Here is a 19,701-nt window from a genome sequence, read left to right as displayed (position 1 = left end):
CAGAGATGAGTCAAGTCACTATGCTGGTCTCAAGCTTATGGAAATATCAAACGCAGAGAGAGTCTCTTACACCTTTTCAGAACAATGATTTCATGACAACACATTTTATTTAATGCATGGTGTGTGAGAACCAGCTGACACGAGTGCGAGAATCTTAATATTTTTTGGGGGGGGACAATGAGCGATTTTGCAGCAATTAATTTGCGCCTTCCCTGCGATTTAGATCTGTTCTTGTGTGTGTGTGTGTGTGTGTGTGTGCGCGCGCATTCTTGATAACTTAATTGTGTTTAATGTATATGATGGTGTTTCTAAAGCAACCTACAGTCAGCCACTGTTGCTAATGTGTTGTGAGCATTCTCATGCAAAAATAATGGCTGATGCTATACATACTGGTGGTGGAAGGTGGTGATTAAAGGGGCAATCTGTGATTCAAACAATGACAAAGCAGTCATCCCAGGTAGCCTAGTGGTTAAGAGTGCTGGGTCAGTAACAAAAAGGTCACTGGTTCAAATCCCGGAGCCGACTAGGTGGAAAATCTGTTGATGTGCCCTTCAGCAAGACACTCAACCCTAATTGCTCTGGATAAGAGTGTCTGCTAAACGAGTAAAATGTAATCCCACCACTTTTTGGGGTAAACAGCTGAGGGGTGGGGCTTAAGAAATGTAACCACTCAAATGTATAGATGGGGCTATGGACTGAAGTTATACATTGTTTACAATTAAATGGTTTACAAACAATTGGCTAAAACAAGCTCATATTTTGGGTTCTGATGAGCTAAGGCATCTGAACTAAGCTCCTGTGGTATTTATAAGTTATATTCTTCCAGAACCAATCGTGTGTTTTCTCACCAGTGCCTCTGTGAGTAGCTCTGTCCTGTGCTCTGTGGAGAACTTGAGCGTTTCAGACTTCTTGCCGCTGCCCTTGCGGAATGTAAGGTTGAACTCGGTGCCCTGGCCCTTTCCCACCGGGGTGATGCCGCAGATGTCCCCATACGGCCACTGCAGGGCACCACAGAGGAGACAGAGAAAGAGACAAACATGTCACTGAGGCATGTCACATTAACTAAAGCTAAAAATGACAGATCATAGATTAGCATCCAAATGGTGAAAAAGGATATATCGATCACAAGGATAATGGTCACATGACTCAGACGTAGAGACCTAATTAAGGGTTTTAAAATGAGCCCACTGACCTGGTTTGTGACTTCGAGCGTGGCGGGGTTGTACGTGGTAATGCCATGAGTGCCCACAGAGAAGACTCGTTTGTACCTGGAATAGAGAGGAGAGCTCAGTCAGATACCTACCTACACAACATCTGTTATACAGACCTACAGGACATTGAGGGGACTGGGTGGTAGCCTAGCGGTTAAGAGGTTGGGCCAGTAACCGAAAGGTTGCTAGTTCGAATCCCCGAGCTGACTAGGTGAAATCTGTTGATGTGCTCTTGAGCAAGGCACTTAACCCTAACTGCTCCTGTAAGTAGCTCTGGATAAGAGCGTCTGCTAAATGACAAAAAAATGTTTTACAAACAATTGAGTTAAGGCATGGACACGTCAGTAGCATTTGCCGGCCAAGAGTACTTAGCACCTCTGAACAGAGTGCCTGATGTACAGTGAGTTCCAAAAGTTGTTTTGGCTCTGTACTCCAGCTCTGAGGTTAAAGTGCAGACTGTCAGTTTTGAGTATATTTTCATCCATATCGGGTGAACCATTTAGAAATGAAAGAACTTTTTGTACATAGTTCCCCCCCATTTTAGGGGACCAAAATTCACTTATGTGTTTTAAAGTAGTGTGAAGTATATGGTCTCACATTTCATAGCACACAATGACTACATCAAGCTTGTGCTCCACACATTTGTTGGATGCATTTGCTGTTTGTTTTGATTCAGATTATTTTCTGGCCAATAAAAATGAATGGTAAATAATGTATTGTGTCAGTTAAGAACAATTTCTTATTTACAATAACAGCCTACCAAAAGGCCTCCTGCGGGGACTGAGATGAAAAATGAAATAAAAATACTATACTAACTTCTCACCATTACAATAACAGGGGAGGTGGGTATTTTTTGGGGGGTATGATATCTGTGCGTCTAACTTTCTCACTCATCATTATTCACGATTATCCCTAATCATGGTAGCATCCACATTTGTATTTATTATGGATCCCAAGGCAGCAGCTACACTTCCTGAGGTCCAGCTAAATTAAGGCAGTAATACATTTGAAAAACATTACAATACAGTCATAATAGATTTCACAACATACTAAGTGTGTGTGCCCTCAGGCCTCTATTCTAGTACCACAGGTCTATGTGTACATGTGCGTATGCTATTGTGTGTTTGTATAGATGTGTCTATGTTTGTGTTGCTTCACAGTCCCAGCTGTTCCATAAGGTGTATTTGATCTGTTTTTTAAATCTAAATTTTACTGCTGGCATGAGTTACATGATGTGGAATAGAGTTCCATATAGTCATGGCTCTATGTCGAACTGTGCGCCTCCCACAGTCTGTTCTGGACTGTGAAGAGACCTCTGGTGGCATGTTTTTTGGGGTATACATGGGTGTCCGAACTATGTGCAAGTAGTTTAGACAGACAGCTCGGTGCATTCAACATGTCAATACCTCTCACAAATACAAGTAGTGATGCAGTCAATCTCTCCTCCACTTTGAGCCAGGAAAGATTGACATGTATATCATTAATGTTAGCTCTTCGTGTCAATCCAAGGGCCAGCCGTGCTGCCCTGTTCTGAGCCAATTCCAATGTCCCTCTGTGGCACCTGACCACACAACTGAATTGGCCTGTAGGACCTACTTTGTTTATAGTGCTGTTAAGAATGCAGAGCAGCGCTTTAGACAGACTCCTCCCCACCCTAGCTACTGTTGTATCAATATGTTTTGACTATGACAGTTTACAATCCAGGGTTACTCCAAGCAGTTTAGTCTCCTCAACTTGCTCAATTTCCACATTATTCATTACAATATTTAGTTGAGGATTAGGGTTAAGTGAATGATTTGTCCTAAAGCATTGTATTTGGGACTTATTTATTCCTTGTCACCCATTCTGAAACTAACTGCAGCTCTTTAAGTGTTGCTGTCATTTCAGTCGCTGTGGTAGCTGACGTGTATAGTGTTGAGGCATCCGCATACATAGACACACTGGCTTTACTCAAAGGCATGTTGTTAGTAAAGATGGAAAAAAGTAAGGGGCCTAGACAGCTGCCCTGGGGAATTCCTGATTCTAACTGGATTTTGATGTAGAGGCTTCCATTAAAGAATACCCTCTGTGTTCTGTTAGACAGGTAACTCTATCCATAATATAGCAGGGGGTGTACAGCCATAACAGACTCACAGGCTCATCAATAATGTCAAACGCCGCACTAAAGTCTAACAAAATCAGCCCCCACAACCTTTTCATCCTCGATTTCTCTCAGCCAATCAGCACAGTAAGTGCTGTGCTTTTTGAATTTATGTAGAAGTGTTTAGAAACATATTCTATTGTTATTTACAATAGAAGTGACTCCAAAATATATTATTTATCATTCATTTCTATTGGGCACATAATCTGAAACACAACCAAAACAAACAGCAAATGCATCCAACAAATGTGTAGTGTTCCAAGCTTGATGTTGCCGGGTCATTGTGTGCTATGAATATATGACCAGATACTTTTATACACATAAGTGAATGTCACAATACTTTTGGTCCCCTAAAATGGGGGAACTATGTACAAAAAGTGCTGTCTAAACTATTCACCCGATATGGATGAAAATACCCTAAACTTGAACCCCATATTCATTCTACAGCCAAAACAACAACAAGTTAGCTCACTGTAATTTGCTAACCGAGTGCAAACCAATTTAGAAACAGCAGAAAATGTTGGCAGTCCGATGCCTACCAGCAGGTGTTCCCTAAAAACAAACTGCGTCAAACAAACTCTGAACGAATGTCAAAGGCAGACCATCATTCAGTGCGATGCGGTTTCTCCTGTAGGGGCAATCTATTCCATACACAGCGCCATAATTTACAGTAAATGACCTGGTCAAAAGTAGTGCACTATATAGAGAATAGGGTTCCATTTGCAACTTAGGGTAGCTCAACATTCAGTAAAGAAATTGAGTGTGGACTGTGGAGTACTGCAGTGAGGGTGGTGGACCTGAATTGCTTTGCTGCTGTATCCTAAGTGGTGGCATATCTGAAGTGAGAGGTTAGCCAAGCATTGGCTCGGCTGGTGGACCCTGGTCAAAAGTACTGCACTATAAACGGAATACGCCGTTATTTGAGAAGCTGCCCAAGTATCAAGCCACAACAAGACCTCTAAGCAAAACCTAGGATGTAGCCTACATGCACCTTAACCTAAATGCTACGCTACAGCTCTTGGGCACCGAAACTGAAGGAATAAGAGCAGAGAGCTCTGAAATAAAAATTTTCGAGCCAAGATTCTATAACAACATCCTGTCCACAACTTTGCATCTGAACTAAACATGCATAAAACTAAACCAAGCTGATGTCAGGTGCCAGGCTCAGATGTTGCTAAGCTAACCCCCCAAAGGACTTATTTCCTGGGATGTTCCATTGGACAAAGTGAATGATTGGGATTGTTTTTCGGCCACCTTCCAACATGCTGCTAACCACGCTGATGCCTTTAAAATGTGCTGAATATGTGATTGGCAATGAGGCAACCGATTCAGTAACTGACTTGATGATGGGAATGAAAAGATGGAGTCAACACAGGAAGGGCGGACCGGCATTATGACAACATTCGTGCAACATTCCTTGTTCTGCGTATCAAAGTGACTACGATCACGTAGGCCCTACATTTTCAAATACTTAAATATTAGGCTATTTCGTCGTATTATAATCTCTACCTACACACATTTATCAACATTTAGGCCCTGGGATATTCTCATAAGAAGAGTGTGTCACTTGAAGACCCTGGCTTCACAGAGTTGTCTGATCAATAGATGACGGGAGAGCGTGGGAGCAGTGTCTGTGAGCTGAAAGGAGCACTTTCGGCACCTCCCAGTCACTGTTCTCTTCAACACAAAACATTGGCGCACGCACACACAGAGGCAAATACACATAGAAAAACACAGATCTTCACTACGTTCAGACAAACAGAAAGTGGCTTAAATAGACAATCACAGTCGTTGGCCATTCGCTCCAAAACACCTTTTAAGACCTTTGATCCACGCCTGAGTGTGTCCAGATATCAGTGATAGAAATACAGGGGTAGAAGGGACATTGAGAGTAATCAGTCAACGTTTGGGTGGAATCTACAGTCTCTGCATCCCAGTAGCAGAGTCTACCTCCCTCTCCATCCTTATACAAGCACATAGTTTCCCTTTCATCCTACCCCGAGCCAACTCCACCCTCCCTCACTCGCTCTCCCTCCCTCTCAGCTCTAAGTGCAGGGCCCCTGCTCTGCTATGAGGGCACCCCTCTACATGCAGCCTTTGTCCTTGCTGCTCAGTGGCTGGGCCTAGTCACACGACTGGTTAATTATTCATCCTCTGTGACCTGTACTCTCCAGATAGATACAGGCACTCACCCAGACCAGTCTAAGCACGGAACAGCCCAGCACATACTGTCGTAGCTAGGGCCAGCAGTTTTTCCTGACCATATGACCTGACATACTCTGGGCCCGGATTATAGACTAACTAGGGCCCCCCCAAGTTTTTTCCTGGGCAGGTCACATGGTCAGGAAAAACTCTACATCGCCATAGCCTACATGGGTCAGATGTTATGAAAAGTAGAGGGCAGGGCTGGCTATGCTACTCCTCACAACAATAACAGTCATTATAAATCAAATTAAATTTTATTTGTCACATACACATGGTTAGCAGATGTTAATGCGAGTGTAGCGAAATGCTTCTAGTTCCGACAATGCAGTAATAACCAACGAGTAAGCTAACCTAACAATTCCACAACTACTACCTTATACACACAAGTGTAAAGGGACAAAGAATATGTACATAAAGATATGAATGAGTGATTGTACAGAACGGCATAGGCAAGATGCAGTAGATGGTATCGAGTACAGTATATACATATGATATGAGTAATGTAGGGTATGTAAACATAAAAGTGCATAGTTTAAAGTGGCTAGTGATACATGTATTACATAAAGATGGCAAGAAGCAGTAGATGATAGAGTACAGTATATACATTATATTAAGTGGCATTGTTTAAAGTGGCTAGTGACACATTTTTGATAAATTTCCATTATTAAAGTGAGCTGGAGTTGAGTCAGTATGTTGGCATACAGGCAATCCCTCCATGACCTCAGAGAGTGCTTTACATCATCATAAAGACACTGCTATCACATTTCATACGAGTGTTATTGGAAGCAGTGGCACATTTAATTGGCAGGGGGTGATTTCCATGTAAAAAGCCCCATGAGCACCAACATGTGAAATTCATAGGAGCATATGAAATTGGGTGTCAAATGAAAGCCAAGAGTCAATATTTTTGAGAAATTAATACATATTTTGAAACCATTTTCCATCCTAAAAATGTGGAATAAGCAAAGGCTTTGATTTCTGGTCAAACAGGAAAGGGGTCTTAGAAAACATCAACCAGGAAAAGTCTTAAGGTATTAGAAATACATCAAAAAACAATAATGTTGAAGTAAAGACCCCTGCCAACTAATATCTCTTATATTTATTGTGAGAAATGTAATGCCTTGAAATTCCATTACCAAAAACCCACATATCTTTAAAATATTTTCACATTTCTCAGAAGTAACAAGGTAGACATATACACACACACGAGTGTTTTTAGAGATAATAATTCATCAACAAAATTGGTAAGTGATTAAAACTCGAAATTCCGTCACCAAATCAGTAACGGGATTTCTGCAATTGAATTGACTACAATGGGAAATCACAAACCACAGTTGGGTTCACAAGTTTGGACAACACAGTACACAGAAAAGAAAAGTAGAGTACAGTACACACTAGATTTGAGTACACCAACTCTACGTTCCAAACTTGTGAAACAGACGTTTATGATTGATTCAGATTTGGTCCCGTTTGGGGGCAGAGTACATTAAAATAAAAAGTCAGTGAGTAGAATAATATCCAAATACTGTATACAAAAAGGAGGATATTGCATATTTCTACCTTTGTGTATCTATTTAGGATACATCACCATGAAGAGAATGATGTTCATATTTCATAATTATGCATTTCTGTGTAGTATAGACCAGGGACACATGACTAAATTATGTTACCGCAATTCTGTTACTGGGTGCAAATCCACTTTACTTACTGTAGTTCAATAACCAAAATAGATTTTTTCAAAGGCAACGTGTCATGTCATAGCTGACACCCCATTCTTTCTGCAGACATCATTGAACCTTAATTCGGAGCAGATATTATTTATTTAAAAAAAGAAACACTTGGACACAAACTGCAGGAGATTTTTCCAAAATTCTGTTACCAAATTTAGCATCTGCACAGTTCGTCCATTAAATGTGTTTTTGTGAAATGTTGTGTGTAAATTGTTAAAAGTAGTCCTTGTGCATGGAGTAATGTTCGTTAAACTTTGAAATCAGTGGTTTTTGTTTGGCATACATTTTAGATTAGGCACAGAGGCCTAATGCAAAGCAAGGCAGTGATAAGCACTAAGGCACTTGGTTATTTTGTCTACAGCTGGAAAATCTATTGTCTACAGACAGCTAGACTTTGGTACATGATGTACACACAAGCACACAGTGAAAGAGTCTTTCTATTGACTGAATCAAATTGTCTCTTCCCTCCTTAACAATTCCTCAGTATTGTCTGGGACAGAGGAGGAAGGCAGTAGTGTGGGGGGGGTGTATATGGTAGATGTTACCAGGGTGTAATAGAGATGAAGGTTAAAAGGGAGTTTATATGGAGAGAAAGCACAAGACGCAGTGTTAGCGATGCATACTACAGCCCTAACCACAGGACACAGCAGGGTAAATCCATCTGAATTCTATCACTTCTTGAAAGCATCACTTTTGATTTAAACAAAACTTTTCATACATGTTTGCCCAAAGAAGAAGTGGTCAGAAAGTGACTTCAGGAGATAAAGGTGCTCAAAGTTGACCCATTTCGCATAATCTACCATACCATGCGACATCCATGTCTTCATCACTGGAAAAGATAAACGGTCGAGTTTGATATGATTTTAAAGCTTACAAACAGGGTTGTCAAAATATGTTAGTTTCCAGGAAAAAAACGTAACATTTGTCACATTTTTAAACATTTAAACTACAGTCAATTATCTAAAAACGGTAAACTCCGATTAAATTGGAATGTCTATTCTATCATCTATATTTCTATGGAGGATTGACAGTATAATTTAAAACAGATATTCCCAGTCAAGTCAACATTCTCTGATGTGACGTGTGGACCCCGAACCATCTTTGTGGTACCATTTGAAAGTTGAAATGTTTCCATGACAGAATTAAAAAGTAATTTTGGACTGATAGTTTCAACAACAACAAAAAAGTTATGTCTAAAAGATCAGAGCAACCTTGAGGGAATCTTATTTGAGTCAGAAAAGGATGTTCATGATAGGTAAGATATACAAAACCTTGCACAGAGCATATCCAACTGACAATCTCTTAGAAAAAAATATAAACTATTGGAACTAAGAATTAAAAATAACTGATACTGGCACAAGATAAGGGGGAAGTTGGAGTGTAACTGACGAAATTACAGTTAACAAAAATGTACACTTAATCCAGTATAAATGAATGTATAAAATGTATTATACAAGAGACAAAACTCACAAATTCTACAGCACAACGGCAGAGTCATGTCTCAAGTGTAAAACTAATAATGACTAAATAATTCATGCTTTCTGGGAATGCTATGAAAGTCCGGAAGTTGTGGGCAGAGCTAGAACGTCAGAAGTATTACAATGTCAAATTACTTTTAATCCGTCGGTCTGCATAATTCAAGATAGGGCTGGGCGATATATCATGTGACGATAGACATTTTTTTATATTTTTTTTTAACATAGCCCATCTATAATTTTGCCCAAACAACTACCTCTTTCCCTACTGCATTTATTTATTTATTTAGCTCCTTTGCACCCCATTATTTCTCTACTTTGCACATTCTTCCACTGCAAATCTACCATTCCAGTGTTTTACTTGCTATATTGTATTTACTTCGCCACCATGGCCTTTTTTTTACCTTCACCTCCCTTATACAATGTGAGATAGTCAATAATACAGTAGAAAAATAAGTCTATGTTTGTTTTACTCCATGTGTAACTGTGTTGTTGTATGTGTCGAACTGCTTTGCTTTATCTTGGCCAGGTCGCAATTGTAAATGAGAACTTGTTCTCAACTTGCCTACCTGGTTAAATAAAGGTGAAATAAATAAACATGACCGGCAACAACATCGCCTATGGGCACAAACCCACCGTCGCTGGACTAAACAGGACTGGCAAAAAGTACTCTTCACTGACGAGTCGCGGTTGTCTCACCAGGAGTGATGGTCGGATTCATGTTTATTGTCGAAGGAATGAGCGTTACACCCTAGGCCTGTACTCTGGAGCGGGATCAATTTGGAGGTGGAGGGTCCGTCATAGTCTGGGACGGTGTGTCACAGCATCATCGGACTGAGCTTGTTGTCAGTGCAGGCAATCTCAACGCTGTGCATTAGATGGAAGACATCCTCCTCCCTCATGTGGTACCCTTCCTGCAGGCTCATCCTGACATCCAGCATGACAATGCCACCAGCCATACTGCTCGTTCTGTGCGTGATTTCCTGCAAGACAGGAATGTCAGTGTTCTGCCATGGCCAGCGAAGAGCCCGGATCTCAATCCCATTGAGTACGTCTGGGACATGTTGGATCGGAGGGTGAGGGCTAAGGCTATTCCCGCCAGAAATGTCAGAGAACTTGCAGGTGCCTTGGTGGAAGAGTGGGTTAACATCTCACAGCAAGAACTGACAAATCTGGTGCAGTCCATGAGGAGATGCACTTCAGTACTTAATGCAGCTGGTGGCCACATCAGATACTGACTGTTACTTTTGATTTTGAACCCCCCCTTTGTTCAGGGACACATATTTCTGTTAGTCACATGCCTGTGGCACTTGTTCAGTTTATGTCTCAGTTGTTGAATCTTATGTTCATACAAATATTTACACATGTTAAGTTTGCTGAAAATAAACGCAGTTGACAGTGAGAGGACGTTTATTTTTTTGCTGAGTTCGGTTATATATATATATATATATATATATTTTAGGCCTATATTTATTTTGTTTGCAACTATATTTGAAGAGTTCTCTATTTACCTTTTTAGATGTTATACATTATTTTATATTTTGCTAAATGCTTCATTGAAAATGTGCAAAAATATTCTAAATAAAAAGGAGAAATAATCAAATATGAGTAAGTACCTTTTATTTGTTGAGTATAATTCAAAATGTTATAAATATATATATTTTTTTAAATAGGGCTTCGCATGTGGCCATCGTGCTATATCGGGATATGTATCGTTATCGGGATATGAGATTTTGGCCATATCGCCCAGCCCTAATTCAAGACATGGCATATGGGAGTGTAGTGAGATACCCAATGGGCTGGACGATTCTCTTCTCATCTCTCATCTTGAAAAACCTAAATCAATCAATCCGCCATCATTAACATAATGTAAAAATCGAATGATGTATTATTGAAATAGCATGGGCGACCGAGAAAAATGTATTGATACAAGTGGCAAACAATAATGCAGGCACTAGGGATGGGGGAGTGAGCATGCGGGTCTGGGCAGGTGAGATGTAGACATTGTTTGTGTGTATCTGTAAGATGTATACATTTTATAAAGAGTAAAACAAAAGAAAAAAAACACAGCTAAAACATGACACCCACCCTGTACTCAAGAGCATGTTGTGTCAGATGGCAGGCACAAAATAAAAACCTTAGATGATGTAAAATAGGGTCTAAGCTACAGCATATGCGAATATGAAAAAGATCTGAGTTAGCGTGTGCTTTTGATAATTGACATTAAAGCTGAAAAGTAAGCTTTTAAATTATATCAAATTTCAAACATTTATCTTTTCAAGTGAGAAAAGCGTGGATGTCTCATGTTATGGTGGGGTATCTCTTGAATATTTAGGTATTCGGGTCAAAAAAGACACTTATACAAATGGGCAAATATGTATCGAAGGTTTCGTTCAAATCTAAAGCGATGCTGTCAAAAAGTGATTGAATTCAAATGAATTTACCCAGCAGAAAAGCCTGTGAGAAACTGACTACATCTTCATTGATCTATAGGCTACCTGTCATAGTCATCACTCCACCGCACTGTGCAAACTTTGGGGTTTTGCTTTCCTTTACCAGTCTCAGATTTCAGACTAACGCATCACATTACGTAACTTCCTTCTTGAGTCTACTGGAAAGCTTGGTACAACTGCCTCTCTTGCGCAGCTCAAACAAACATCTCTAATGGTAAAAATCAAGCCTAAACTAATCCAAATCATTAGGCTAGATGTAGCAATGTGCAACACGCCAAACATTTAGCCAACATGCTAATGCTAGGCAAATCCAATAGCCCTCAAAACTGAAACGGAGAAATCACAGCTCGACATTCAGGGCTGCCGAGCTCACCCGGCAACATCTGCCGAGCTCACCCGGCCAGTTAATCAAGCCTTCATATGGGTGGCCCGCTTTGGTCAGTACATTTTCAAACTCCAAAACAGAAGGGGGGGGGAATCTATTTTTTAAATTTATTTTAAGTATGTGAAATGTCTGAATAATAGTTGAGAGAATTATTTATTTCAGCTTTGATTACTTTCATCACATTCCCAGTGGGTCAGAAGTTAACATACACTCAATTAGTATTTGGTAGCAATGCCTTTAAATTGTTTACCTTGGGTCAAACGTTTCAGGTAGCCTTCCACAAGCTTCCCACAAAAAGTTGGGTGAATTTTAGCCCATTCCTCCTGACAGAGCTGGTGTAACTGAGTCAGGTTTGTAGGCCTCCTTGCTCACACACGCTTTTTCAGTTCTGCCCAGAAATGTTCTATAGGATTTGGGTCAGGGCTTTGTGATGGCCACTCCAATACCTTGACTTTGTTGTCCTTAAGCCATTTTGCCACAACTTTGAAAGTCTGCTTGGGGTCATTGTCCATTTGGAAGCCTCATTTGCGACCAAGCTTTAACTTCCTGACTGATGTCTTGAGATGTTGCTTCAATATATCCACAATTTTCCTCCCTCATGATGCCATCTATTTTGTGAAGTGCACCAGTCCCTCCTGCAGCAAAGCACCCCCACAACATGATGCTGCCACCCCCATGCTTCACGGTTGGGATGGTGTTCTTTGGCTTACAAGCCTCACCCTTTTTCCTCCAAACATATCGATGGTCATTATGTCCAAACAGTTCTATTTTTGTTTCATCAGACCAGAGGACATTTCTACAAAAAGTACAATTGTTGTCCTCATGTGCAGTTGCTAACCGTAGTCTGTTTTTTTTTTTTTTTAAATGGAGATTTTAGAGCAGTGGCTTCTTCCTTGCTGAGCGGCCTTTCAGGTTATGTCGATATAGGACTTGTTTTACTTTTGTACCCATCTCCTACCAGCATCTTCACAAGGTCCTTTGCTGTTGTTCTGGGATTGATTTGCACTTTTCGCAAAGTAGATTAATCTCTAGGAGACAGAACGAGTCTCCTTTCTGAGCGGTATGACGGCTGCGTGGTCCCGTGGTGTTTATACTTGCGTACTATTGTTTGTACAGATGAAATTGCTCCCAAGTATGAACCAGACTTGTGGAGGGCTACAATTTTTTTTCTGAGGTCTTGGCTGATTTCTTTTGATTTTCTCTTGATGTCAAGCAAAGAGGCACTGAGTTTGACGGTAGGCCTTGAAATACGTCCAGAGGTACACCTCCTATTGACTCAAATGATGTCAATTAGCCTATCAGAAGCTTCTAAAGCCATGACAACATTTTCTGGAATTTTCCAAGCTGTTTAAAGGCACAGTCAACTTAGTGTATGTAAACAATTAACCAGCATGGCTACCACAGCATTCTGCAGCGACACGCCATCCCATCTGGTTTGGGCTTAGTAGGACTATCATTTGTTTTTCAACAGGACAATGACCCAACGCACCATCAGGCTGTGTAATCAGCCAACAAGTGCTCAGCATATGTTGGAACTCCTTCAAGACTGTTGGAAAATAATTCCAGGTGAAGCTGGTTGAGAGAAAGCTTTGCACACTCTTGGCAGTCTTCAAGGCAAAGGGTGGCTATGTGAAGAATCTCAAATATAAACACGTTTGGTTACTACATGATTCCATGTGTGTTATTTCATAGTTTTGATGTCTTCACTATTATTCTACAATGTACAAAATAGTATAAATAAAGAAAAGCCCTTGAATGAGTAGGTGTTCAGAAACTTTTGACTGGTAGTAGGGTGCAGCTGAGAAAGCCGCAAGGGACCTTGTTTCGGCCATATGCTCCAAAGGGAGCGAAGAGGAGAAACATTAGGTAATAAACCAAACCCTTCTTTCTTGGCCTCCCACTCCAAACACATCACCCCAGGTCCCTGGAGGACACATCACGAGGCATTAGCAGGAAGCAGCCCTCAACCCTCCCCTTCCTGTGGCCATAGCTAATCTACTCTTTAGCACGGCTGCTATAGTTATCTCAGTCAATGGCTGGCTTAATAGGACAAAGCCATTTAGGAAGCATGTATCGGTAATGTGATCCTGTTGTCTAATGCCCAATGCCTCAGGTATCACTTCTATTGAAGCCTACCAGAGAAACAGGAAGGGAACAGTTTGTTTAGTAACATTTGTTTGCCCTTTCTAAGGTATAGAAGAAGCCATTGATTCATGAACTCATTGCTACCATTCAGCTGCAGTGTGAAAATTATAACAAATGAGTGCAGGAAATGCAGAAATTGACGAAAATGCTGCATTTTTTAGGGGGTTAGATTGAAAAGCATAAAACAATCAGAATGGAGAAAGCCTCATTGAAATCACTTATAATTAATTTGTTGCCACCCTAGGGTCATGAACTACTCAAAGCATATTTAGAACTTTTATTATTCAAAATCACAAAATATTGTAAAGAAAATTGTAAAATATTGTGATATGATATTTTGGTCATATCGTCCAGCCCTACTTAGAGTTAAAAAGGTGATGTCATAGATCACGAGTAATCCGTCTAACCAGCACTATATAGGTATTGGGATTTCAGTGGCATGTATTCCGGATAGCAAGAATCTGACAGTAGTGATTTACTTACACCTTGTCTCCCCCCATTGAAGATAAGGAAACGCAAACACAATGGAAGAACCGAGTCAGGGATTTCAGTGCTTTCCCTTTGCTCTGGTGTTGATAGTGTGTCTGTTCTGCTGCTGCCTGATAGCTAGGCCTACAACTAGGCTCAGTGTGGAATGGTAGAGTGTACCTGGCTTAGCCTAGGTCTTCATGTTCAGGTCATCTTTCACAGCATGATAATGCCATTCACAGAGCAGATATGCATATATACTGAACAGAAATATAAACGCAACATGTAAAGTGTTGGTCCCATGTTTCATGAGGCAAAATATAAACATTTGAAAATGTTTGTACCGGGCAGATGGCAGACAGCGTGTATGGCGTTGTGGGGGCGAGCGGTTTGCTGATGTCAACGTTGTGAACAGAATGCCCCATGGTGGCGTTGGGGTTATAGGCAGGCATAAGCTATGGACAACGAGCATGATTGCATTTTATCAATGGCAATTTGAATGCACAGAGATACCGTGACGAGATCCTGAGGCCCATTGTCGTGCCATTTATCCACCGCCATCACATCATGTTTCAGCATGATAATACAAGGCCCCATGTTGCAAGGATCTGTACACAGTTCATGGAAGCTGAAAATGTCCCAGTTCTTCCATGGCCTGCATACTCACCAGACATGTCACCCATTGAGCATTTTTGGGATGCTCTAGATCGACAGCATGTTCCAGTTCCCGCCAATATCCAGCCACTGAAGAGGAGTGGGACAACATTCCACAGGCCACAATCAACAGCCTGATCAAATCTATGTGAAGGAGATGAGTGGTCACACCAGATACTGACTGGTTTTCTGATCCACGCCCATACATTTTTAAGGTATCTGTGACCAACATATCTGTATTCTCAGTCATGTGAAATCCATAGATTAGGGCCTAATAAATTTTTTGCAATTGTCTGGTTTCCTTATATGAACTGTAAAATGTTTGAAATTGTTACATTTATAGTTGTGGTGCTAGACTAGTGCAGTAGTAGTTACAGCACATGGAGTAAGTACCTAACTCAGCCTAGCAGACCAGCGCCAAGGACAGAGAAAACTGTCATTCAACCAATTAAATCCTATCATGGAAAGGAACGTTAGAATATGAGGTGGCGCCTCTTACTTTCCCCTCCAGGAGTGTTTGGTGGTGTAGAAACAGGCCAAGTCTTTGTTGTCTTTGATGACATTCATCTTCTGGCAAGACCTGCAATAACAGGAGAACAAGGTCAAGGGAGACAGACACAAAGGGATGATGAAATAGGCTTTTTACAGTCTTGCTTTAGTGTCACTTCAATGAGTACATAGAGGTCAGAGCAGTGGCAATCGACGCCAGGCAACATTAATTTAAGCAAATGGCAGAAAGCATAGACTGGCCTACGGTCTGCAAATTTAATTACGCGTGAAGAGCACAGGTCAATGGGAGGGAGAGATTCCCGTCCTATTGCTATCTAAAGTAGTCATGTGAGTTGGGGGTGGAGAAGAGTCAGCTGGATAACCAAAAGCTAGTTCTATTGAGGAGAAGTTACACAGGACCCACCCTGACCTTAAAGACATTAATGCACATTATGTCACACACGGTCCAAAAACACTGCCACACACAATTCACACTGTTGGATCATATTCTACACCTCACATCGAAATCCTTGTTGTCACTCCCTTGCTGGCTGGGAGAGTCCCGTGACCGTTGCGTCACTGGCAAACTCTGTGGCACTAAACAGTGTTGAACAGAAAATGAGTCAAATTGAAACAGAGGTGATACTCTCTGACTGATAGATACTGTCTCAACAGCAGTCACAGCAACAAACAAACAAAAAGCAGCCTTTGAGCCAATCAGATCAGCATACAAACAGAATGTGTTGGTCATCACAAAACAATGAAGCCTGACACCATGACCAGAATGGCCACGTTGCATGCACGAGTGTTGCAAAAATAAATGTACACATGCATGTTACTCAATAATTTCATCCTAACTGCTCGTGCACGTCAACGGACTTCTGCGCAGTTAGGCTCTAAAAAAGAACTTGGTTCTATTTGAGACGCTTGACGCGCTGAAAGTGCCGCTAATTGGTTTTCTCAAGCATACTAACCCACGTGGGTGATTGAAAGATGAGCGAGGAGAGATTAATCAAAGAAAACTAACTAGGTTTCCCATGTTATCTGTGGATTAATTGTTGGAGTAGAGAACATACGATTTTGTATGACTAAAAATGGGTGAAAATTCTACAAAAGATCCAGCTAAAAATATATACTTCAGTACTTGTGTTGAGAATACTAGACCTATGTGGATTGTAACTAAGCTATCATGCGCACACCACCAAAATCACAGAAAGTCACTAGATAAAAACCAGCAACTAGTAGTAACTAGCAAACAGACAGACAGAGACAAACAAATAGTACAGTGAGACGGTAGCAGTAGACTAGTAGTAAATTGTGCCCAGAGAGCAGTAGTAACCTCTCTCTCTTGGCTGCTGCGCTGTCAGTGTTACAGAGGGAACCTGTGTCAGCCCTCTGCCCAGATCATCCTGGAAATAAATTACTGCTCTTTTTCTTCCTCTCCATGTCGGCCTGCAGCAAGGGGCAGCGAAATAAGTCCAGTTTGCCCCCAAGAGATAAGTTGAATTCTTCTTCAATGGTAAGATTAAATCACAGAGGACAAGTGTATCATACAAAGTTCCAAGGCAACATATATGATGGGTGCTCTTCACTCTGAATCCCCACTAACACATACTGTAACAAATCAGACAGGAGCTAGCTGACTAATCCTGAAGTCAGTCATCAATCTTCCTCTGAAAGAGAACCAGAGTTAAAACCATCTAAGCTAAAAGGAACATTTCTGAATCTGAGCACATCATTTTTATATGCATCAAACCCTTCCCCCTAATGAATTTAATCAAGCGCACACAGGTGGAATTTAACAATAGGGACCGACATTTGCAATGGGCATAGAGGTTACCACGTGCTCTGCACTCCTCTCAAAGGCCATGCAGTTTAATTCTGTAACCGTGATGAGGGGTATAAAAAGCCAGCACAAATTCCTGGATGTGGTCATGTGAGAGCCCTTCCCAGCTTTTCCTGTGGATTAAGCTTGGGCGATATTCCATTTACACCATATACCCTCACGGGGACTGCGGGCTACGCCACTGCTTAGAACTATAAGAAATCTAAGATGTGTCAAATAAATGATATCCAGCTCAGGGCTCCATCTATGAATTTGGTTTACTAACTTACTAGCTAAGTGGCTAGATGTCAAGATCAAGCTTCATGGTTACAGCAGACATTCAATCCCCTCCTAGAGAGAGCGAGAAAGTATATGGACAACTGCTCATCGAACATCTCATTCCAAAATCATGGGCATTAATATGAAGTTGGTCCCCACTTTGCTGCTATAACAGCCTTCTCTCCTCTGGGAAGGCTTTCCATTAGATGTTGGAACATTGCTGCGGGGACTTGCTTCCATTCAGCCACAAGAGCATTAGTGAAGTTAGGCACTGATGTTGGGCGATTAGGCCTGGCTCGTAGTCGCCGTTCCTATTCATCCCAAACCATTTCTGTATGGACCTCCCTTTCAGCACGGGGGCATTGTCATGCTGAAACAGGATAGGTCCTTCCCCAAACTGTTGCCACAAAGTTGGAAGCACAGAATCGTCTAGAATGTCATTGTATCCTGTAGCGTTAAGATTTCCCTTCACTGGAACTAAGGGGCCTAGCCCAAACCATGAAAAACAGCCCCAGACCATTATTTCTCCTGCACCAAACTTTACAGTTGGCACTACGCATTGGGGCAGGTAGCGTTCTACTAGAATCCACCAAACCCAGATTTGTCCGTCAGATTGCCAGATGAAGCGTGATTTATCACTCCAGAGAATGCGTTTCCACTGATCCAGAGTCCAATGGCAGCGAGCTTTACACCACTCAAGCCGATTCTTGGCATTGCGCATGGTGATCTTAGGCTTGTGTGCGGCTGCTCTGCCATGGAAACCTATTTCATGAAGCTCCCGACGAACAGTTCCTATGCTGACGTTGCTTCCAGAGGGAGTTTGGAACTCTGTTTTGAGTGTTGCAACCGAGGACAGACGCTTTTTACACGCTACGTGCTTCAGCACTTGACGGTCCCATTCTGTGAGCTTGTGTGGCCTACCACTTCGTGGCTGAGCCATTGTTGCTCCTAGACATTAACACTTCACAATAACAACACTTACAGTTGACCGGTGCAGCTCTAGCAGAAAGACTTATTGGCAAGGTGGCATCCTATGACGGTGCCACGTTAAAAGTCACAAGCTCTTCAGTAAGGCCATTCTACTGTCGATGCTTGTCTATGGAGATTGCATGGCTGTGTGCTCGATTTTATACACCTGTCAGCAACTGTGTGGCTGAAATAGCCGAATCCACTAATTTGAAGGGGTGTTCACATACTTGTGTGTGATAGATATAGCCCCCCCTTGTGTGCACATTCGGTAATACCATATTTTTCTGGATCAAAAAGGGGCTTTGGTGGTGGGTGTTGCAATGAATATATTTTCAACATACTTTATATCTGATCAGTCGTTTATGTTTACACAAAGTATTTTTTTCCATCCCAAAAGAAAATAGTACTTCAATTTACCAAGGGAGGATACAAACAAAAATCAACAAGGCAGAGCAGCAAATGGATCGTACGCTGCCTCATACGACCTGTGAGGCAGTGTATGGTTTTTCCAAGCAGTGAGTGCACAGTGCTGACTCCGCAGAGCCTCTCTGAACGCTGGGTGACTGTGGAACCTGCCTTCATGTGACATTTGAATGTGCAATAACACAAAATTATTGGAGTTCTGCACAAGATTGAATGCAAATGCTGCAGATTTAACAAATGATGTAACAGTTATGGGAATAAAGAGTCAAATCTTACAACTTTGAATTGTTTTTGTCTGAGAGGAACACAGTCAGCAAGCCAGGAGCCTGGTGTGAAAACAAACTTCTCCCCATGTATTGATCATCACTTGCTAGATGTATCGTACAAACAGAGCTTCTCTGGATGGCACATGAAACAGTTAGAAACAAAACTTGAACTTTGGGGGGAATTCTCAGATAAGTCCAGATCATCAAAAGGGGGAAATACATGCATATAAATAACTGATGATAGCTAACATAATAACACTGTTACTGAGGAAGAAAAGCCTGGCTTTACACACTTGAGGTTTGAGAACTATGTGCCTCAACATTTCCACTGGGGCCCTTTCAATACTATCAGTTGGGAATGATGCTGCAACTGTTAACTTTAGGGAAAAGGGTATTGTGATCCTTGTTCACCACAGTTGCATAGCATCCATGCAATCAATGACTAGGCCTAATGGATCTCAGCCTTTGTTGTGGATATAGGCTTATGTGTCTGATTTACTGAAAATGGTGCAAGTGAGAATCACGACAAGGCTACCTTTAAAACGTGACTTTAATTTTGGATAAAGGGTGGATGGAGCTAACCT

General features: G+C 41.4%; 1 protein-coding gene across 1 annotated transcript in view; it reads right to left on the bottom strand.

The window, feature by feature from the left end:
- The window catches only part of LOC120027774 (dnaJ homolog subfamily C member 13-like), a 58,553-nt gene that overhangs the window by 37,824 nt on the left and 1,028 nt on the right, over window positions 1-19,701 (bottom strand). Inside the window, exons 2-4 of the mRNA XM_038972801.1 lie at window positions 15,366-15,446; window positions 1,193-1,268; window positions 849-998 (exon numbers count right to left, since the gene is read on the bottom strand). Coding sequence (XP_038828729.1) covers window positions 849-998; window positions 1,193-1,268; window positions 15,366-15,433 — 294 coding nt within the window. The 5' untranslated portion in view covers window positions 15,434-15,446. The remainder of the gene's footprint in view (window positions 1-848; window positions 999-1,192; window positions 1,269-15,365; window positions 15,447-19,701) is intronic.

This window comes from Salvelinus namaycush, chromosome 33, assembly GCF_016432855.1.
Source record: "Salvelinus namaycush isolate Seneca chromosome 33, SaNama_1.0, whole genome shotgun sequence".
Lineage (NCBI taxonomy): Eukaryota > Metazoa > Chordata > Actinopteri > Salmoniformes > Salmonidae > Salvelinus > Salvelinus namaycush.
The sequence above is the reverse complement of the archived record's forward strand: the minus strand, read 5'-3'. Positions and strand labels throughout refer to the sequence as shown.